General features: G+C 40.2%; 1 protein-coding gene across 1 annotated transcript in view; it reads left to right on the top strand.

The window, feature by feature from the left end:
* The window catches only part of LOC134883463 (transcriptional enhancer factor TEF-5-like), a 36,465-nt gene that overhangs the window by 5,446 nt on the left and 7,442 nt on the right, over nucleotides 1-23,577 (top strand). The window contains 11 exon segments of the mRNA XM_063911835.1: nucleotides 9,100-9,334; nucleotides 9,337-9,354; nucleotides 16,597-16,661; nucleotides 17,699-17,761; nucleotides 20,340-20,351; nucleotides 21,329-21,454; nucleotides 21,571-21,611; nucleotides 21,797-21,853; nucleotides 22,316-22,380; nucleotides 22,551-22,687; nucleotides 23,128-23,301. Of these exon segments, the coding sequence (XP_063767905.1) occupies nucleotides 9,199-9,334; nucleotides 9,337-9,354; nucleotides 16,597-16,661; nucleotides 17,699-17,761; nucleotides 20,340-20,351; nucleotides 21,329-21,454; nucleotides 21,571-21,611; nucleotides 21,797-21,853; nucleotides 22,316-22,380; nucleotides 22,551-22,687; nucleotides 23,128-23,301 (894 nt within the window). The 5' untranslated portion in view covers nucleotides 9,100-9,198.

Here is a 23,577-nt window from a genome sequence, read left to right as displayed (position 1 = left end):
GTGTGTGTGTGTGTGTGTGTGTGTGTGCGCGTGTGCGCGTGTGCGCGTGTGTGTGTGAGGCCTGTGTGTTGCACTGGAGCTCCAGTGACCCAAGGGCACTCATGTGAAACCCCTTTAATCCCTTTGCATAGAGTGTTTTGGGAAGGGGGATGATCCCCTTCTGCAGCGCAGAGTTATTTGTTCTTATTGCTCCTAATATAAAACAACACAGGTGTCTGAATGCTTTTCAGGCCTTTATGAGTGTATATACTTCCGTTAAATGTGCAACAGTGCAATGAGTTTCCTCTCTGGTTCTGTTTTTTATGTCAAACCTCAGTTTTTCCTTGTGAAAATCTTCTCTATAAGGCCCTGATCAAAGCCATGACTGCTTTTAATGCCTTGTTCCACAATTTATATGGTTAGATGAGTTATTGGCTCGTGCATTCTGCTGCAAAGTTATGCATGTCTTAAAGGTTTCACAGATTATGGCTTCAAACCGCTCCCCTCACCACAAAATGACCAATTCAGGCTAGAAAAGCTTGTCTGCTGCTTTTGCTGGAAAATTTCCGATTAAAATGCTGATTCAGGCTCTACAAAAAAGAGAAAACATTCTGGCTCACCCGTGCCGCTTTGTGTCAGTCTTTCCCTCTTCAGCTGGATTTTAGGCTTAATTCTCTTAAAGTTTGACAATTCAAGGTAGACCACATAGCCAGCAGCACCAAGCATTAAAATAAAACAACACATTAGTAAATCTACTTTATGTTGAAGCTCTGGCTCCATGTGTAACACTCATTTATCTCTCAGTGACTCATTTAGGAATCCAGTAAACTCCTCTTACCTCAGAGTGAGTTAGTCTGTTTCCACGCGGTGAGATTTGTTTACAAGAAAACAACAAATAAGAATCAGTTGTGGCGAGTTTCATGGTGTAACTGTTTGAAAAAGATTTTCCAACTCGGATCGCTTTCACACATTCCCGTTTCTAGCGTGCAAGATGTTACTCTGAGCGTTATTGTTTTTCTTGGGCATGCAGCTGGTATCAAACCGCAAATGTTTGACTTGACAAGGGGTGTGTGTGTGTGTGTGTGTGTGTGTGTGTGTGTGTGTGTGTGTGTGTATGTGTGTGTGTGTGTGTGTGTGTGTGTGTGTGTGTGTGTGTGTGTCAACCTTTTCCCTCTGCCTCTCTTTCTGCCGTGTGAGCCGTTGGCCGTCCAGCCCTCCTCTCACTCTCAGCTCTGATTGTTTCCTGAGCGCCGAGCCAGATAGGAAGTAGGAGGAAGTTATTGGAGGAGCTGGGGAGAATTTATTAGGGCCAAACACAGACAGAGAAGGGAGAGAAGGGAGGGTAGTGACTGTTTTTTTTTTTGGAGATGGTCCTTGTGGTTTTATGAGTCTGAAGAAGGCAGTGGCAGCAATCTTTGAGTAGACATGCCGACACTTAAGCTGGCTCATCAACTTTTTAATTTCTAAAAGCAGCAAAACATGTGCATTTGCTGTAAATGCATCGTGTGTGTCAGGAGGAATAAGGCAGCGTCTCCGGTTCTAGTCAGAGAGCAGCTTTCCTGGCCTGAAAATGTTTTCTTTATCTGTAATCTGACCTTAGCGAGCAGCTGCTCCTTCTGCCACCAAGTCCTGTTGTTTCCCCTGTCAAGAGTGTGTTTGTGTGGCAGTTGATGTGTGTGAGGGGGTCTCACTGTGACAACTGTGAGCGCCCCTCAACTTTAACAAGACGTCTGGAGGAGTTTTAGGCTCTGGATTTGTTACTGTGTATAAAATGTTAAGATTGGTGGTGGTGTGTTTAAGTCTCGGCTAAGCAGGGGGCTTTTGGCTGCCAGCAGGGGTCTGTTCTCTGCCAACAAGTGTCCCAAGTCGAGCAGCAGCTCAACAAAGGCTGCATTTTTAAAGGCAGGAACAAATCCTGTGGTCTGACAAAGGTACATACATATCAGTAAGAGTTGGAGAGGCAAGAAGAACAGAGGAAGAGATAGATTTGAAGGGAATCTGCTTCGGGACGTGAGTCAGTAGACTTGAGTCATGGTCTTCAGGGTGCTGACTTAGGGACAGGAGTGGGAGGCTCATCTCACGTAGTGTGTGCGTGTGATATCACCAAACCTTACCATGATTACGAGAATTAATAGAAAAGATACATACAAATCAAAAACCAGTAACAGATTTTGTTTTGTTTTTATAATTACTTTTATAATCTTAAAGCTGATTTGATTACTTTGTTATTTTTTAAATACTATGAGTAATATAAAAAAACAGACTTGTATTGAACCCAGGGATGACTTTCTTTTGAGAGCATTTTTGTACGTTTCAGCAACTTTACTTTACTTTATTAATTTATGTTTGTAGCAAAAACCCTTTGATATACCCTCTGTAGACAACCTGCTTAGCTCAAAAACAACTGGTATTTAGTAGAATTTAGTAGCTTATGAGCCAAATAATTCCCTCAGGAGTTGTTGGAGACTAAATCAGCGGTAGAAATAGAGAAAGAGATACTTTTAAGTTACCTATTTAAGTTTTTATTAGCTTTTCTTGTATTGTATTTACAATGGAATCAAAGCTAATTCTTTATATGCATAAACTTAAGACTAACCATGTTTACTAATATTTTTTCTGATACATAAAAGAAGGGTTGAAAATTACAAACTGCCACCAAGACTCCTCCTGAGTGTACATGATCTGATCTCGTGAAAAAACAGATGTGACAGTAGATATGTTAACTTCAAAACTTTTGCGCTCATCAGATTACATGCTGCATTGTTTTGAGTGAATACGTACATTAGAACAAAGACTGGATTCTGGATGACAGCTGGGACACAGTTCTCAGAAGCTCCTGAGAGAATTTACCGTTGATGCCCACATAAGCAACATGTTGTCTCAGTTTTCTGTTTAACACCGAGTACCGAATGTGACTCCATGCATCTTCAATCCAATGAAACCATGTGCATAAAAATGGTTAGATGTTGTCTTTCGAGCCTCAAAAAGCATCAGAGGTTTTTCTGCTGGAACTTTTCTCTCTGGATTTGTTTGTTGTTTTTCCCTTTTGGTATTTTTACAAGTAACATCAAAAAAGATCCTGTTTTTCATGCATCCAGCTCAGGCTGTGTTGACATCATTACAATAAAAGTTTCTGTTGTGTTGTGCTCTCTAGGAGGGGAATTTGTTGAAACTCAGTTGCTTTGAGAAACCACGGTTAAAGTTAATAAACACTTAGGCAGAATGAAATAAGTAAAACGTGTGAAATAAACGTACAAGTAATCTCCTGTGGTGTTGTTTTTTGTACTCATACTAATGTTTTAGCTGGATGGGCTCGCATGGCTCTCATGGTGGGCTGTTGAGTCTCTGAATATATTTCTATGATCTGTTCTAAGTCTTGAAAGTCGGGAGGACTGGAGAAAAGATGTTGCCATCAGGCCATAAAAATCATGAGACATGACAGAATAATCTTGACTCAAGGTCTTACTAAAGTCTTTGATTTCGGCAATAAGTAGAAACCCATCTGGTTGGTGCATCTGTGAGTACCAAGATGATCTCATTTTAAGTGGAAGACTACATTTGAGCAGTAAAAAACTGGCAAAGTGAGAAAGAAAATCCTCTCTTGCTGTGAATAAGTATTATTGTCTCCAGAATGTCATGCTGTAGAAACAGGCTGTGTTTGTTTTCCTGCCTGTAGGTGTTTGTAAGGGATTTCCTACTGTCTGTGGCACGCTCAAACAAATACCTACGATGGAATCCCTTTACAGATTTAGGTTATCCTGACAGCTTTGCTACATGTGACTCAGTAGCCTCACGGTGACTCAGGAGAATTACTGGAATTCATTGGGACATTTCACCACACACAATCCCGTCTAGGAAGGGGAAATAAAAGAAAACTCAGTGTGATGCCAATAAACTCTGGTTGGGTCATGGATGGAGTCGGAGCAGAGATAAACCGATTGCTGCAAACAGACTGCAATGTGATCGCTCTGTTCAGGGCTGGGAGAATGGGACAAGGGGCTGGGGCGCATGAATGGTGCCGTTTGAATGAACGTGCAACGCACATAGCTTTGCAGCATTATCCCTGCTGCACATTGGAATTCTGTAGCATGTTACTCTCATGGCGTGACTCCCAGAAAGCAGGAGGGAAGGTGTGTCTCTGATTTTTGTTTTTAATGTGTCGATTAAATACAGATCCTTTTAATAAAGCTTCCCATGTGGCAGCCACATTTAAGAGTCTCACTCACAGGTTTGTGGTTGAGACAAGAACTGCAATTTACATTTGTTTTCTTTATCCAAACATCTAGAGATCTTTTTCACGATTCATACATTATTCATTTCGTGCATAAGCGTAAAGCACCAAAAGAAGTTGCTATCAGAATTTCCGAAAGGTTAATTTATGTCATCCAATTCCTTGTTTTGTTTGATAGCCATGTAAGTGACCTAATATTGGTCATTACAGATCTCGGTAGCATTATTTATCACATGATTTGCCTCATTTGTTTTCAGAATATTCTATATAAATAGCCTATATTACCTCTGTATAAGATAATGAGAGTTAATATGTGCGTGTTGTTTTTCATTTTTTACAACATAATTCTGTATCCTAATTCTGTTATCTCAATATATGGTTTCATCACAATATTATTCCATAAAATCATCCACGATGATCTTTATTACATGATTGAATTATCAGCCAGTCCAATTAGTATTAATTATCACGTGAAAAAGAACTAGCAATAATCCTCACGATAGAGCAGCTGAAAATACGTAAATGGTTGACTTATCAAAATAGTTTTAGGTTTATTCATTTTCCGTTTAGTGATTAATCCGCTGTTCCAGGTTATCAGTAGCTGTCTTTATGTATCACACTGTATACACTCAGCTTTGTGTATCTGCAGTTTATTTTGTTCTGTAAGTCATTACTATGCCTGAGTTTATCACTCGAACTTGGCTGGAAGGGACAATACAAACAGCTGTTGTAATGTAATCAATATGTTAATTACAACAGCTTTTCTTTTCAAACGACATGCTGGCAGTAAATCGTGTCGGAGAAGCGAATCCCTCCATCTATAGTCCAACTCGCTATTGCATTTCAGCCCATAAAACCGTCCTTTTGCTTTTCACCATCAAGCCATGACTGTTGTTCAGATTTAAAATCCTGTGACTCCACGAGAGGATGTATTGAAAAATGGCTCCACTGACAATGGCCTGCCTCTAGTCTGAGCTCTGAGTGTGTTCACTGCTGATGTTGCATTCCAGCTGGAACAATCCCACTGTTTTCCAGACCCCAAAGTGGAGGCCTAAATTGGACAACACCCCCACCCCACATACACACCCCCTTTCCCCCCGTCTGCTCTCCAACCAACCAACCAAGCCAACCACCACCCACTCCTCCCATACACGCATCCCCTGGTCTCCTGTCCTTATTTGGGTAGAGACGTTCTGAGCGCTGGGTGGAGGGTGGTGGTGGAAGGGGGGGGAGGGGGGGCTGGCAGAAGAGGAGGGAGGGAGGGCGTTGGGTTGACACAAGGGAGGCAGGAGGAGAAACAGTGAGCACTCGCAGCCCTTTCTTAATAAGGACATGTCTGGAATTCAGGCCCCTCTCGCTGAAGAGCCTCTCTTGAACGCACTCTTGTGAGCACTCTGAGCTCCATCGAGGTCGTCAGATCTGAACGCTGCTTGCTGCTCTTCACAGCTCGCAGTGCGGAGGAGGTTTGCAGTGTTTTCTCTGCTATAATTGGAGATAAACAATAGAGCGGCCGCCCCTCCCTCACTGGGCCACCAGTCTCTGATTATTACCCCGGCTCAACTGAAGCTGTTGCCCTGCAGCACCTGTGCCTTCATTAATGAAATACTGCCTGCAAGACACTCTAGCACCAGACCACACAAAGTGCATTTGTGTGGTCTGGTGTGTGTTCAGGGTTCACAGAAGTGTTGATGTTAATGGCTCTTTGTGCCTAAAGATGTTTCTGTGCTGCTGACAGCTACAAAATGAAAGTAAAATCATTTTGTCATCACAGGCTGCTGGAAAAGTTGGGATAACTATTAAATAATAATGTTGATGTATGCTCGCAATGTTCCAGAAAGGTCCAAAGGTGACATTTAAACTCTAAAAAGAATAATTTCAATGATTTGAACTACTTTATCTGAACTACTAACTGAATTATTGTTTGTAATTCTGAGGCAGACATTGCAAGTACTTGCTGGATTGATGATCCTGTTTGACGTGCATGATAAACAAAATATTTTGCTTCCATTTCTCAGACATTTTCTCAAATCCCTCTCTATATAGACAGACATTTTTTATTAGAGAAAATAATCATAATCTGCTGCCCTAATTCAATGTACAAAACACAATATTTAATTTACTATAATACAACACAAAAATAGATGTATTTCTTTTTTGGAAAATGAAGAGGAAACAATATTTTGACAAAGAACTTATAAACAAATTGAATTAGATTTGTTGCAGCCTCACTTCTATTTCTTTACTCACTTGCATATCCACATGCCTTTGTTTTTAGTTATTGTATTTGAAATAATGTTTTTTTAAATATCAAAATAAGTTCAGAGTATTATTAAAACAAGGATTAAACAAACCCTGACTCTAGTGGGCAGTCATTGGGAGCGATCCAGGCGTGTGATCTGCGAGGACTGACACGCATCACTTGAGCTGCTGATGAGTGCTCAGTTTCAGTGTTGAGTTTTAACACTGTGACCCTGTTGCAGAGGTCCTGCCATAACCAATACCCTCTCAGCTAAAATTAGCAGCTGAACTTGTGGATATTTGTCAAACTCTTGTTTGGCTTCAGTGATGTCCTTAAATTAAACGTTGTAGCGTGTGGTCGGATATCACTGCAGGATAAAAACCGCCTTTGATCTTTTTTAATTCGTCTTTTATGGTGATGGGAAGCGAAAGGAAGCGTCACTAATCCTTCACTTCTGCACCAGTATGTAGTTAAAAAGTGTGAGTTTTTCTAAATAATGAGAGATAAACGGAGAAGGGGAGGATGAGGGGGATTTCGAAACTATCGTTGTCATCATGACTAAATTCCAGAAAAAATAAAACCACTTTTTGGCTGCAGAGTTTTGGTTTAATTATACTCCAAATAATTATACAGACTTCTGTGGCCTTGAGTAGAATGGATTCATCTGTTTGCATAGGCATTTCTCATATGTTAGATATTATTTTAACTACAAAACACAGGAAACTTAATTTCAGGTTTGATTTTTATGTGACAAATAATCTGTCCATATTTGACTCCCTAACTCTGCACAACCTCTTAAAATGGATAAAATATGGCTCTTGATGGCGAAATTACAGCTGAAAACAGATAATGTAACATACTGGTTTTACATTCTGTCATATAAACTCAAAATTTCAGTATAATATAAATCCCTGTATTCATCTATTAGGCTTTATTTATGTCAACATCTGCAGAAATGCTACAGCAGAAACACAAGCATCCTGGGAGGATCGTGGTTACCTCATAGACAGAAACAATACGATGCTGAAAGCTTGAAAAATACTTAAGATCTTTGCCTGCAGTCAGTCATGAGCCAACCACACTGGGACACAGTTCCCAGACCACAAGAATTCTTTGAGGCCAGCTCTGATTAGTGAGGTCTTTAAACTACGTTTTATGGAATATCTTGAATTCATTTGGCCATTTCAGGGAAATAAAATTGAGGAAATTATAGTAATAATTACGGTTAGCATTGTTTATTCATTCAGATTTAATGACAGCAATAAAGAAATTGTCAAAGAGAGACAAAGTAATAACATACACATGAATGACATTCCCTTTTTAACTCTCATTATGCTTAACATGAACTCTCTCGGTTCTTTAAAGCCACACAAATCATTCACTTTATGTTCATTACTTGTAGAGAAACATAGCAGAGACAAAGTTCACACATCATGGCAAGCTGTTAATGAGGTATCAGACCTAATTTAAATCGAATTCATCTTGTCCTTCATTTTATCGAACCGACTGAAATTTGCTTCTGAAATCAGCGGAGTTGGGATAAAGAGTCCAAACAAAGAAACAATTAAAAAGCTGTTCCACTAACCTGTTCGTTATGACAGCTCAGTTTTTCAAAACAAATAAACAAGCAGTGGATTTTTCTGAGAACATTTTTCCAAGATGTATCTTGCGCCAAACATAAAACGTGTTTTACAGGATTCTACTGGCTGAGTTTCTTCATGTTATTGTTTGTAATAAGGCAGTATGCTAGAACTCATGAAAGAGTTATAGTGAGGCATGATGTTTTCCTCATAGTAATGCTATCACCCGATAGACCAACATTGATACAATAGTTTGCACAATTTTCTCTGCCTATAAATGAAGTTGTTTTTGTAGTTTTAAGATCTACATGTTTTGGTTCAAGCAGGAGAGTATTCTTATTAAAATTATGAAACTGATGGCTGATTGCTGAACTGTTGTAATTTTGATATTTTTTGTTCTTTGCAGCAAATCACATGAACACACCAACTCAATGTGTCTCTTAAGTCTATTAATTCCCACTCAAAACATAAATCCTCAAACGATGCCATAAATATAAAGTAGCATTCTTGAATAAGATGTTATGTCTTGGAACAGCTGGGCATTGTAGATATAGCAAACATACAGAAACAAACATGGCACTTGTTGGGGAACTATTTGCAGCAGCGGATCAATACAGATTTGATGCACTAGTGAGTATTCACATCACCACAGGACAGTGATGTTAGATTGACTCACAGTGCCCTCACTCATTGTTACGAAATGCCACAGATTGCAATTATGTAGCTCAATTATGTGTTTTAAACTGTGTTAGGTGACTAGAAGGGCACACAGACCTTTGCCATGGACAAATGCTTCTGCTTCTCTGGGATCCAGCTCAAAAATGTAATGGTTTCTTCTTTTGCCCATGCTACATCCATTCACCAGGTTTTAAGAAAATCAGGCCAGTAGTTTGTTTGTTAACAAGACAAAGAAGCCGAATAGCAAACATAGGCTTCTTGTTGGAGTCACAATGGAGCTCTATAGTTTATAAACTATGCCAGGCTTTGACTGCACTGACATAACTTGACCAATTATCGTGGGATTTGTTGATAATAACAGTTTCTAAACGTTTGATCCCTTTCTTTTACAGGTCTCCTACAGATCCCGTGATTTTGGGGCTCGGGGTCGGGCCCAGGGGGAGCCGCCACCATTGCGTCCAACGAGTGGAGTGCCAACGGTAGCCCAGAAGATGGGCTGGACGGGGAAAACGATGACAAGGCCATTGACGGGGACGCTGAGGGCGTGTGGAGCCCGGACATTGAGCAGAGCTTCCAGGAGGCCCTCGCCATCTACCCCCCCTGCGGCAGGAGGAAAATCATCCTGTCAGATGAGGGAAAGATGTATGGTAAGTACGCTGGATAACAGCCAGAGCAACAAAAGAACAACAATTCCATAGAAAACAGTCAATAATGAATGCACAAAAATGAGAAAACCACTCATCCCACAGAGATTTGTGGTTAAAAGAAAGCAAACACGCACCATGAGGCCCTAAAGAAAAATGAAGGAGTACTTTTCTTCCTCTTGTGCTGTTGTCACTGCTTTGACACAGGGGTGTTTTCTTTCCACTCAGTGCTCTCTTAAACAAGTCTGTACCTGTTGAGTTGTGACCCTGGGCCAGGTTCTTCCAGTCGCACCAGCGCTCTCAGAGCCGGTTATTGCCGTCCTGAGATCATCTCCGCTTCTCTCCTCTTGATTTACACTTGTCATTTTCTACTCTGTTTTTCTTTACAGCCCACTGTTTTATGGCCTCTTCTCTTCCTCGCTACACTTTCAGTCGCAAAACCTGCTCTTTGTGTTGTATCGCTGAGCGTCATGTGCTTGTTTCTCCACAAACCGGTACTGCGGGGAGAGTTTCGCCTGTGGGCTGGAGCTGGTTTCTGGAGAAGTGTTGCGTTTGATGCAGGATGGCTCGGGTAAATTGGCAATAATTAGCGCAGCGTGAATCCAGGTTCAAGAACAAAAACATCACATTGGAATGTTTAAGATTTTAAACATCCACATGGTTTCAGAACATTAATGCTGTTTCCTGCAGTGTATTCATTAAATTGCAGGTGTTGAGCCTTTAATGCCCTGAAAAGCTCCAGATGGATGTGTTGGCAAGTCTTCTGGTGGAATCACTGACATCCAGGTGTAGGGCATTGCACACATTTGTCTTTCATTATTTTGATCCCACTTTCCCATTCCTGTTGTTGAGACAAAGCATGCTCTGCTATTACATTTAGCATCTGAAGCTGGGAATTTTGCTGAACAGCAAACAAATGTTGACTGACAGGCATTGTGTTTCTTACTTTACTGTTTTACATACTGTTGTCCTTAACAAACCTCCTTTTGGTTTTGCGAAATTTGGGCATTTCCTACCCTTTAATTATTGTCAATCATGTCTCAAAAACTTGAAATTGATTCCAGCTTCAGAGAAACCATAACTGTCAATCAGTGCCACCAAAGTCTCTGTGAGGCTGTTTATTTTAGACATTAGTGTTTGTTTTTGAAGCAATTAGTTTTTATTTGGGTGTGTTTTCTTGACGTCACGTGAGATTCTTTTGGTGTTATTCATCCGAGATGTAATCTCATCCTATCATTCTACAGGCAGATTTGGATATTCAAGGACGAGCACATACCTGAAATAACTCTGCCACTGTTTCCGCTGCTGTTGATCCTGGCTTAAGAATCATAACAGTGAGGAAACAAGTAGCGGATAGATCGATTACTAAACTGAATATGAATCAACAACTTTTGTTTTCTGATTCTTTAATCATTAATGTAATTTATCTTTCAAAAATGCCTAACATTTATTGAGTCCACCTTTTGGACTCTTGGTTAATTAAAATGTCAAGACATTGCCTCAGGCTCAAGACAAGCACTATTTTTCTGACATTTAAGCAAAAACTAAACAATGCTTAAATAATCAATAATAAAAAATAAAAATAGGTTTCAACACTAGAACAAAAAAAACGGCTCACTGATTAAACTCATGTTACCATGTTCAAGCTTTTTTGACATGATTAAGTAGTGAATTCACATTTTAAAATCTAAATTCATCTGGATAACTCTTCGGGCCTGTTTAGCAGTGTAGTGTTGTGTCCCAGGCTCCATACATTCGTCATGAGAATGTCAACAAAGAGGCCGACTGTGCACAAACCTGCCCCCTTAGCAACAAACTGTCAGGACCCCTTTTAGAGGCCTGTTTTTTTCTAGCGCTCTAAACACCCTCTCCATTTACAATAAGTCAACTGAGGCTCTGCTGGCAGCGCAGGCATGCCCTAGAAGAAGCCGTCTCACAAGGTGATTACCTCAGACATCTGAAAGCTGCCCTGACGTGAGCTTAGGGGAATGTTAACGATTGCACTGTGTAATACTGTCTACCTTGCAGTCTCAGACTCCCAGTTGCCCCTAAAATAAGTCATCCCTCCCATTGGGAGTTCCACTTTTTCTGCCAGGATTTTTTTCTATTGGTGGGAAACCTTTTGCAAATTTCCATCGCCTTAGCAAGATGACTGCTTCTTACATGTGTGAGTTCTTTGCCCCTACAAACCTGTCTAGACTTACCAGAAGCATTGCCAAATTTGTGTAGTTGAGGGTTGACAAAGAGTTCAAAAGCGCATACATTTTCAAGTTACACATATGTTAATAATCAGCCTATGAATATTTTAGGAGTCCAGATCAAGAATTCATCATTGATAAAAGCACAAATACCCATTTCCACCTTTTTGACTACTGTCATGTCTGTATGGTAAACATACGTAGGGCTACAGCCAGTTAGTTTAGCTTAACTTAGAATAGAGGCTCTAAACAGAGGAAAACATCTAGCTATGCTCAGTCATTGGTAATATCTACTTAAAGGAGGTGGATTTAGAAGGATCTACTGATATAAATACATAAAATATTTGTATCACTATGTTGTCACAATAGATCATAATCACCTAAAACTCGGAATCGTTGTGTTTTTCGTTAGCTGAGAATTTGCCGTTAATAAATAGAAGAAGATCAAAACATAACCAATGACCCTTGTAAAGAAATAAACAAGTATAACCCTCATCTAACCAAAACATGTTGATTTGGTTTAAACAGTTGGTTTATATTACAGGTAAGCTTCAGAGATACTTATAGCAGGTTTTCTATCTTTGAACAAAGAAAGGCTAGCTTTCCCCCCTGTCTCCAACTATATGCTAAGCTAAGCTAGGCTAACTGGCAGCTGCCAAAGACTTATATTCAACAGAGAGATGTGAGAGTGTGCTATTCCTCTCATCTGTTACAGCAAGAAAACTCACTTTTAATTCTATAGATTTTCCGAAAACAATCAACACTATCTATAGGCAAATAGCAGTTCCGGTTCATTGAATTATGCCTTGTTGGAATTGAATAGTTGGCACATTTAAGGACCTGAGTTCAGAGGAAGTGTCTGTGTGCGTGTCACAAAAATGCTGCCTGTCTTGTTTTGCTCTGGGGTTGTTCTGACATGTATTTCCTCTGAGTTTTCTGGCCTATGCAGGTACCTCAAGCCCCAAGCACACACCTCCCTCTCTCTCTCTCTCTCTCTCTCTCTCTCTCTCTCTCTCTCTCTCTCTCTCTCTCTCTCTTTCTGCAGCTGTCTTTACTGCAAAGCACTCTTCACAAAAGAAGAGAAAGATCTCAGTGCTAGAGGGAGGCTTATGTCTATTTTCACCTTTGCAGGCCACATTAGGACTTAGCAGCAGATCCAGTGCGTGCATGTGTGAAGTTGTGAGAGAAGATGTGTGTGGAGGTATAGGAGAGGGGGCTGAGCTCTGTAATGATGACTGAGCAGGCCTTCCCTGTCAGCCCCCTCACTGAGATGTTCGGAATGTTTTCAGTCATGGCTGAGCAGTATGTTAGCAATTTAGGATTACCTCAATGTTATGAGAAGGGAGGAGGGCAGAGAATATGGATGGAGAAAGGGTTCAGGAGAGAGACAGAGCTGGAGAGAAAGAAAGGTAGGGGGGGGGTTACAGGGAGTGAGGAGAGATTACCTTTTTGCCCGCTATCTTAGCATGGAAGTGGAAAATTCCAGCGGTTATGTAGTAAAAGAAAGAGATAGGCGTGTCCTGTCGGGGAAGAGGTTAAGAATTGCAGCCTGCAGCGATCTGAGCCGTGTTGAGCAATCAACATGGAAATCATAAGCAGCTCAAAAAGAGGTTAGAGATATGGACAGATAGCGATTGTGATCACGTAAGAGGCTGACGACAAGTGAGGCCGTGATTTTACTACAGCGTCTCTCTAGGACTAGTATTTTCATTATTGATTAATTCTGCTTAAAACATTTTGAGATGTATGTATTTGTTTAAATGAACACAAGTACAACATACATTATGTCAAACTGCCTGAAAATGCTCATTAACTTCAGAATTCCTCAGGCAGGTAACAAGAATAGAAACATTGCAAGTCACGAAATACAAGTACAATATGCAATACACAAGGGAAAAAAAGACAGAATGATACAGTTAAAAAAAAATTCAGAAACAAAGAGTCAGGTTGAAAGAAAGCCAGCGATATTCACATTATTAAAATATAAAAATAAGAGGAAATCAGGAAAGCATGATATGCTATTTTTGCACTAATCTGTTTAGGCTATCCATCAATTGTTCAAAATAGTTGGTGATTATTCTTCTGTTTATCGTGTACTCAAAAGGTGGCTAATGGTTGCAGCTCTGTGTGTCTGTTTGCACCTCGTGTTCCCCCTGCTGTGTGCAACAGCAGCCTTTTCACGATCTGTCTGACCTCCACCATGTCTGAGCAGATCTCTGCTGCCACGGCTGCAGCTGCCACTCACGACACACAGATCACCTCTCTACTCTTTGTTGAAGTTAAATAGAACACTGTCCAAAAAGTTTTGACTAATATAACCACCCATTCTTGGTCGATGTTCTGACAAAACCAGGCATTAAATGGTATTTTGCAGACATGGTACTTTTATTAACACTTTATGTCACATTTTGATTTAAAAAATATATAAACTAGTTGAATCCCATACAGCTACAGTTTTTTTTTCTGACTGCATCAACTCCACATTTTATTGATAGATAGTCTCTTGAATAAACTGTTCAGCAGCTTTTCGAATGTGAGGACGGTTTGAACACAGAACTGCTGAGTGATTATGTTACCCCTTAAAATGTGTTGTATATGCTCTTCAAGTGGAAAGGTTAAAGTGTAGGATGAAGGATTTGGGACTCATTATCTCAGCGTTGATTTTGTTCTGTGACCAACTATTTTTCTTCTCATGAGTTAGTCCTATATAACTTTTAGATTGTAACGGTTGATGATAAATCAAGGCTCTGTCAGTGTGTTGCAGTTATATCAGGATCAGGTTTGTCTTTTTCCAACGAGCAGAAATAGTAGTGTCTGAGAATGTCTTACAGTTCAATTTCCAAATCATTTTAACATTCAACTTTATAAAAGTTTATTTGAAACTTTGAAATCAAACACTGAAGTTATTCTGGCCCGCTTCGAAGTGGTGCTTCTGCAGCAAACTTAATATCATATAAAACAAAAGTTGTAATTTAAAATATTACAAAACCAACCAGAAATGTTGAGAAAGAACGAGATATCGTCTCAGCTCACAACCACAGAAGTGCACTGTTCAACAGAAGAACCAAACACATTTTTGATTTACCACACAATATAATTTCTGAGCTGAACACTATAAGAAAGCAATCTACCAAAAATGCATATTGTCTGCCACTTGAATTTAGAAACACAATCTTTTAAATAAGAGATTACATTTTTTTCTGGGCATTAAAAAGTCTTAAACTTTGCTGTGCATTTTTTTATGTAACAACACAAAGAAGTTCTCATCTGTTTCTAAACTGTAGCTCATACTGTATGTCAGTACTTTGCAATAAGATATCTGTGAAATTAAAGGCAGAACTCTGTGGTTGGGACAATGTACTGTTTTCCCCCTTTTGCTCCTCTGCTGAGGAGATTGAGAGTGACAGTTGCGCGGGGGTCGGCTGGCATTGTTCTTTCTCTGCCATCCTGCACTGGGATGGCCGGCAGCAGGTGCTGCAGTCCGTTGAGTGCAGGGTCACACGCTGATGTTGTTTTGGGAATAGGGGGCTGCTGCCAGGTGGCAGTTGTTGGCAGAGACAGTTATGGCTTTGTGTTTCCTCCAAGAGTAACTGCATCAGCTGCCCCTTTTGCCCCTTCGACCGACGACCCCCTACCCCAACCTAATGGCCCTCACCCCGGCTCTAACCCCTGTTACTCCCAGAGCTGGAAGTGTATGTGTGTGTTCACCCGAGCTCCGGCTGTGTTCGCAGGCCCAGGCCAATCAGACTGGCTAGCACAGATGTGACAGGCTTAGAGGAATGCTAGGAATGCGGAGGCGCTGGAGCGGGCGTGTCCATCCCTGGCCCGGGGCAGAGGGGGGACGGGCTAGCTGAGTATCGGCAGACAGTTCAGCTCTGCTCTGCTGGCCCAACGCCGGCTGACTCTTTTGGAGAGTACGGTGAGGGCTGCAAGTCTGCCGGAGATGGCCTGCAGTACTTTTATGGTAATTGCAGTAACCAGGGCCTTCTGGAGGCCAAGTGCTAAAGAGTGTGTGAAAAACCAGGACTGTTTCTCCTGTCATTATGTGTCTGGATACTGCAAAGACTGTTCAGCTTCCTAGACACACATTCTATTGTGTGTGTGTGTGTGTGTGTGTGTGTGTGTGTGTGTGTGTGTGTGTGTGTGTGTGTGTGTGTGTGTGTGTGTGTGTGTGTGTGTGTGTGTGTGCGCGCGCGTGCGTGCGTGCGTGCATCTGGCGCGCGTGTGTGTGCGTCTGGTGTGCGTGCGTGCGTGTTTAAGGGGGAACATCTTGGCCGATTTTTGTTGGTTTCAATTTCTGTAAGCAAGTTTTCAAGAGTTTAAGTCATTATTGATAATGATACAGCAGTTCAATCTCTCCTTTTGGACTTTCAGCCACAGAAACCCAGTAAACGTGACCTGGCAAAGAAAAGAAGTGAAAAACACTGATGGACTGATTTCCCCTAAAGACAACATAATAATGCTTGTTGCACTTCATCCACCAAGGATGATTTTTGCCTGATTCCAGCTGCATTTTGCTGAGAAAGCAGGGCTTGTTAAAAGTTGTGCACAGCAAAGAGGACCATGAAATCCCAGAATAGAAGCCTGTTCTCGGCACAACCTGTTTGTGCAGAATGTCGAGAGTAGATGTTATGTCATGAAAAACATGGTTCTGTTTTCTGAGCACTCTCTATAATTAGGCTTCAGGGCCACGTGAGCAGACAATAAGTAGGTGGTAAACAAGCTAATAAAACTTTGGGTAAAACAAAAGTAAATTACCTTTTTCATACCTGTCTTAATCAAATAATACACATAACGTTAAATACAGTCTGCTAGGAAACTGAGGCGTTATTGTGGCCGTTGACCTGTGACAAAGTGTTTGCCTCAGGTCTGAGGAGCTCTGGGAAAGGTCAGCTGATGTAAAATGGTTATTCAACAAATGACCAGAGTGCCACCTTCTGTCCATTTAAGGGAACTGTCACTGATGTACAATCGAAATATCCTTTGTCATTTATAATCTTTTGTCATTGTTCTTGTTGGTGACCTTCCTTTCTGTTTTGTGTTCCAGGTCGCAATGAATTGATAGCAAGGTACATCAAACTGAGGACAGGCAAAACCCGCACAAGAAAACAGGTACACACGTTTTAACGATTTGCATAAAATAATATTGCATGATTTTGATTAGTTACTGACAGTACAAGACATACCAGATAAGTTAGATGCTACAATTATGTATAGCTCCAGATGACAAAGCTCAATTACCAAAAAAGTCTGGATCACAAGTAATTAAGTATAAGTCTGGTTTGATATGTATATATTTATTTCTTATTGTCCGAAAATATCATGAAAGACCAAAACCAAAAAATGTCAGGATAAATGGAAGTTAACCTACCATGTCTGTGGCGCACAAGCTTTTGTGATTCTTCTAAAGATGAACATTGTAAAAGTGATGAAGGTTAGAACTTAATAATTTAACTGTTTAAAAAGGTAAAGTATTCTCTTTAAACAGCTGGGCACTCAAGCCTGCACTGCAAACAATTCAAGCAGGAGTAAAAAGTGCATTTATTAGGAACTATTTTTCAGATGTGGATTAATACACATTTGATGTGGTGGTGTAGTTTCAACCAAAGACTACTTACAAGATAGACAATATATTGGCGGCCCCCTCATGTATATCCCTTGGAATAATTTGACGCACAAACAAAGCTAAAGAGAAATGTATTAGAAGGATATTAAACATATTTAAGTGTAATAGATTTGTTAGATTTTGGTCCAATATATAAAGAATTATGGATTCAAAAAAATGGACCTACTTTGACAATCACCACGTTGCAGATGTGGATTGGGTCAAATTAAACTACAGTGCTTGTGTATCATAATAAAAAACACAGTGCAACAGGTTGGAAAACAATGGAGGGCTAGGAAGTAGCTTCATCAGGCTTTAGCACCATGGGCTAAGTAGGGTCAGTTCATCGCTGATTTTGGTCTTTGCATGAAGATTTTTCATAACATAGATTATTGCCAACCCTTATTTTTGTTATGGTTTGCATGAACTACTATAGAAGATATCTCTGTGATTATGTGTGTGTCTGCATGTGCATGTTTGTGTGTGTGCACGCATCTGAGTGCATGTTGTTTTTATGCTCAAAAACTGTTTCGCACCCCTTTAGGTCTCTAGTCACATACAGGTGTTAGCACGGAAGAAAGTTCGTGAATACCAGGCGGGTATAAAGGTAGGTGCCACCAACCAGCCTACGGGCTAAACTGACTGGGCGTCTCTTTCCTCTTTGGTTACGGCTTCTCTCTCTCTTTATTCCCGTCTTTTCTCTCCCTGTCTCCTTTTCCTCTTCCCTACTCTTGGCTATTCTTCTGTGCAGGTTTCTAGCCACTTGCAGGTTCTCGCCCGGAGAAAATCTCGCGAGATCCAGTCAAAGCTAAAGGTATGCGCTTCACCGCGGGCTCGGCGGGGCTGGTAAAGGCTTGGCTTTGCACTAACCACCATATTTGTGAAAAAAAAAGTATCACTTGCTTTTGTGCGATCAGTTTCAGCTAGATAAGTGGATGCAAGCTCGGCAAGTAAATTACATTGGTGAAGTAGAAATAAAACCATTCTTCAGGAGGTAATTCTCTGACACTGTCCTGCTTTTGTACCATGCATGTATTGCACACACACTAAGCTTTCTAACTTCTAGATTAGAGCTCCATTACTTGGTAGACTAACATCACCACTCAGTAGTGAAAGTATAGTTTCTGCTTTAAGGGAATGCTGCACTAGCTGATATGATGAGCCCACTGAACCGTCATTTAGCTGCCTGTTGTTCCAGCTCAGCCTCTGCAGCATACTGCTCTTCTCTAAGACTTCATCTTCCCTAAAACCCTCTCTAATTCAATACCTCTAGTTCCTTTAATTTGTCTGTTTCTGATGTGTTTTCTAAAATACATTAATCTTCATCATATGACTCCTTGTGACTTGTTTTGTAGTCACTCTGTTCTTTGTTCATACTTTCTTTCTATTTGTTTATCCTCTTTCACTCATAATGCAGACCTGTGTAAATACTGGAGACATTGTTGCATTCTGTAGTGGTAACCTCAGTTTAACCTAACCCCTTTTACTGAGTAATCCGGCAGTGGACATCAGCATACACAAGCAACCGAAAAAGATAGATTAACGATCTTTTCACTTGTGTCAGATGTAGTTTAGTTTAACCAGCAGTGGCTCTTTACTTCCTTTACACACACTTTAAGCTTGTGATTTAATAAAATACAGTTTGAGGCCTTAACTTGTTCATCCAGTGACACAAGTTTGTGAGCTTTCATAAATGTCCAACCAATCTTGAATGCAAATTATAATCAGACTGGTCATCATGAGTTATTACTCTCCATTTTTAAAGTCACAGGACTTACAGAGCAGAGCAACCATATACCCCCCCCCCCCCCCTTCCACAATTCTTACATTATGTCACATTATGGTATAAAGAATTAGGTTGCAATTCCAATGTTTCCAGAGCTTAAAAATTACTTTTAAAACACATGTATTTTCATATTTAGGGCATATCTGAACCGTGCCAGTGGAAATATAATCTCAAAATGTATTTGACCGAAAGGCATAAATGCAATGGTTTAAAATCCGGTTTTAGATTTTTCAAGGACTTTATTATATTCTGTTTGGTGACTTTACCCCTGTTATCTCTTCTCCTCCTTTTGTGATAACTTTTTTGCACCCACAACCATCTGTATTTTGTCTCCTTCACACAACATGGCTTAAAGTATAAGTTGACAGTTTTTTGTAGCAAACTTTTGTAATGTGGAAATATCAACTCATTCTTGTGTGTTCTTGTTTAACCCATTTACAACAAATAATGCATATTAAAATGAACAGTTTTTACTTTATATGTAATTTAGTTAGGTCATTTAACATTTGTGATTCACGAGTCCACCTTGATGAAAGTATTGGCAGCAGTCAAAGGATTATTTCAATGCTGTTCCTTTATCTTTTCCAGTGTCTTTTAAGTGTTAAATATTGATTTATAAAGTGTGTATGCAGTCGCAGCTCTGCCAACGCCTTGTTCAAGTGTTTATCAAGCCTTTATGAAGTTGAGCCAAATACGTTTTTTTGGCAAGGTACACATTGTTTCCAAGCCACTCTTTTAAGTTCCGACAGCAGACAAAGAGCGACTCCTTCCTCTGGGGATTTAAGGGAAGTTGTAGTGTCAGCTGAATAAACAGGAAGTTAAAGTGTGACTGCTGAAACGGCTACACACTGTGGTACCAGCTGTCCGTTTGACGTAATACACAATATATCTCCAAGGATTTTATCCTTTAACTATTTGGTGTTTGATGTTTTCCCTTTGTCAATCTTGTAGTGTGGAAAAAGTTTAGTGTTATAAAGGGAAGTGCTTCCAAATTATACAGTATTTCTATTTGGTTTCCTTATAATAATATAGCATTACACTTTAATTTCTGGTCTTTATACATGATTTGGATTCCATTAATTATAGTGTATTATTTCAACCTTTTTATGCTGTCCAATGAAATAAGACAATCCAAACCAATTCAATCTCAAATTATCTGGCAACACTTAATCAACAGTTTTTAAAAGATGTGATGATTCTGTATTTAATCCTTCTACTAACATGGTAATTATTACTGAACAAGGGCAAACTTGAGTTTTTACCCACTACTTTTACTGTATAAATACAGAAGAGGCCAACTTGGATTAGAAAACACATTTTATATCAACATATACTTATTAATCTTAAAACACAAGTTAGAACTGCCGAGTACTAATGGTTTCTCTCTTTTTTGATCCAGGCGATGAATTTGGTAAGTGGATCTGACTTGTGCAATATGCTTCCCTCCTCCCTTTGTTTGGCAGCACCAGTGCACTGTCCCCTTGCTATGGCCCTCTGCTGGCATGGCGTCCCCCGCCCCGTTATTATCCTGTAATGAGACAATGCTTAGGAAACAGCCACGCTTTGAACACCGTAATGCTGCCGTCCCGCCTGATGTAGTGTATTCCCCCCCCATCCTCTGCCAAAAATCCAAAATCTTGCTTGCTTTGCATTAAGGTGTCTCTCTTTGATTTGGGGCTCTCGCTTCTGAGGCATCTGTCCTTACATTGCAAAGTCACAGCTAAATTAGTGTGAGTGCATTCTATTGCAAAAATTGTTTTTTTTTTAAAGCAAAAGAATGATTTTCAAATTAGTGTAAAAAAAATGAAAAGATTTGATATTTTTGTCAATCATAAAATATGTTTCATGCACTGTGGATATGTTGTTTTTGCATATATTTTGAATTTCACTGACATAGTTCTGCTTTCATTGCATAGCAGGAATTTAATTTGCTGATGTAAAAAAAATTATGCAGCACAAATGCAAACCTGCATTTCATACCAATGCACTCCCTTTACTCTCTTTTTCCTGTGGTGATCCTGGTAACACCCTGACATGTGAATTATTCTAGTGACCTGAGAAAAAACACCAACGCAGCTTTTTCTTCTCACCTTTGCTTCATTCTGTCAAGCTGCTATTTAAAAAAAAAACTTCTATTGGAATAATTAAAATAGCTGTATTGATTGCGGCTCTTCTCAAGTGTATTGTTCTTCTTAAAAGCTTTCCTAAAGTTTATGAGACATATTCAACATTCATGTGTTGTTTTAATTATTTATCGAGCAGATACAAATAAATACATTTTATTGTGTGTTAGTCTATTCACTCCACTCTGACACAGCAGTAGGTGATGTTTAGGTTATACTGCCGTCTTGTGGTCGACTCATGTTATTCCTCTGTTTCAATCTACAGGATCAGGCGTCTAAAGACAAAGCCCTGCAGAACATGGCAGCACTGTCGTCCGCACAGATCGTCTCCCCGAGTATGATGAAGAATCACCTTCCACCTCTGCCTCCTGCCCCCTACCAGCCACCCAGGGTTAGCCCACCTCCTGTTCTCTTACACACATGTTTGTTGTATTTTTCATGAATATTTAAGTAGAAACAACATTTGTTCGTCTTAGAAAATCAAGTTACATTTTTCTTGCTCTGCAGTTCTGGTCGTCAATCCCAGGACAGCCTGGACCCTCTCAGGAGTAAGTAAGCCCCTCTACTGATGCCGCCGGATGCTTGTGGGGTTATGTTAAGATCATGAGGAGAGAGATTGGTGCTTAAGATGAGTAAAAAGTGCATTAAGAGTGACTGAGGCAGCACAGGGTTAGGTTTAGCATCAGGTGGGTATTGCAGGGCATGTTTAACAGATCACATTTTTGCACACCAGGCTGCTTCTAGATCTCAACCCGGGAAGGACTCCTGGGCTTGGCCGCACCAGCCATGCGTAAGTTCCCCCTAGCCGAAGTACCCGCTGTGAGCACAAAGCACATCTAACTTTCCTTCATCACAGTACTGTACTGTATGTTTCCTGCACTGATGTAAACCACCACCGGGCAAATGAACTGCTTCAAATTTAATTGAGAAGAAAGTAATTGGGGAGATAAATCCTCATCGTTTTTGATGTCTTGCGTTTACAAAAAAATGACTAAAATCTCTAATCATCTTCATTTAGATTTGTCAGTAAACGCACAATCAATTGATGCTGTTTTACATCATCAAGAAGAAATGAAGCAGGTGGACTTACGCCTAGCTGGTGCAACAACACAAGCTCACGTTTTGACACTAACCGATTTTCACAATAAAAAAGCTTTTATCAGAAATACAAATATAGAAAGACCCATGTGCCGTCAACATCTGTTACTGATTGCCTGTTCATTGTCTCACTGATCCATGTATTGTTTTTCAGTATCAAACCTTTTGCACAGCCCCCATACCCAAGCATATCAGGTCCTGTACAGCAATCCATACCAAGTAAGTATGAGGGAATTAAGAATAGGCAAGAATAAGAATTAAAAATAACCAAAAATACCTGTTTATAAATGTGTGTGTGTGTGTGTGTGTGTGTGTGTGTGTGTGTGTGTGTGTGTGTGTGTGTGTGTGTGTGTGTGTGTGTGTGTGTGTGTGTGTGTGTGTGTGTCCAGGTTATGAGCCACTGGCACCTCCACCCCCTCCATCTGCTACTGCAGTGCCAGTGTGGCAGGACCGGACCATTGCCTCCTCAAAGCTGCGGATGCTGGAGTATTTAGCCTTCATGGAGGTCCAGAGAGACCCAGAAAACGTGAGTGAAAATGCACAATAAGGCTTCCCCGCATACAGAAATAGATGGATAACAGCACAGGCCAGGCAGGGATGGGGGGCCAGGTGACATTTCCCAAAAGGCACAGACCTCAGTTAACAGAGGGAATGTCCTGACTGTGTTTGTTGCTCCTGATCCTAATGATATAGTTAGATTTTGGTACGTGTCTGTGCCTAGAGACCTCTTGTCTAATAGACCGGTCATCCACACAGCAATAGAATTTTTAATTCTGGTGATGGACATTATCTATGGTAATGTTAATGCTGAAAAACAATATGGTTTGCCAACAGAATATTAGTACAAACTAATTATCTTCTCTTTCCTTTTGCACAAAAGTTAACAGATTGTCATATGAAGTTCTGCAGCTGATGTTCTTAAGGTTAACCTCGCCCTCTCGTATCTCCTGTCTCTGTCCACTGCAGTACAGCAAACACTTGTTTGTCCACATTGGACAGACAAATCCCTCCTACAGTGACCCGCTCCTCGAGGCTGTGGACATCCGGCAGATATACGACAAGTTCCCTGAGAAGAAGGGCGGACTCAAAGAGCTTTATGAGAAAGGCCCTCAGAACGCTTTCTTCTTAGTTAAATTCTGGGTGAGTTTTAGATCATCATCGACCAGTTATTCATTGCATTGTGCAATTTTTACTTTGTCTCTTTCATGCTTATTATCATAAATTGCATAAATGTGTGAAATGTAATTGTGTACAACTGTTTAATTCAATACAAAGCAACACAAATGCAAACTGATGCAAAAACAATTTTGTAGGCCTACAACTTACAAAACCCATCTTTAAAAATACAAAACTGACTGTAAAAAATATTTTAAATAGTTGTACATTTAGTTATATTTTACTAACAAAATTTCCTTT

Source organism: Eleginops maclovinus, chromosome 20, assembly GCF_036324505.1.
Source record: "Eleginops maclovinus isolate JMC-PN-2008 ecotype Puerto Natales chromosome 20, JC_Emac_rtc_rv5, whole genome shotgun sequence".
Taxonomy (NCBI): domain Eukaryota; kingdom Metazoa; phylum Chordata; class Actinopteri; order Perciformes; family Eleginopidae; genus Eleginops; species Eleginops maclovinus.
This window is presented reverse-complemented; position numbering and strand designations above follow the sequence as displayed.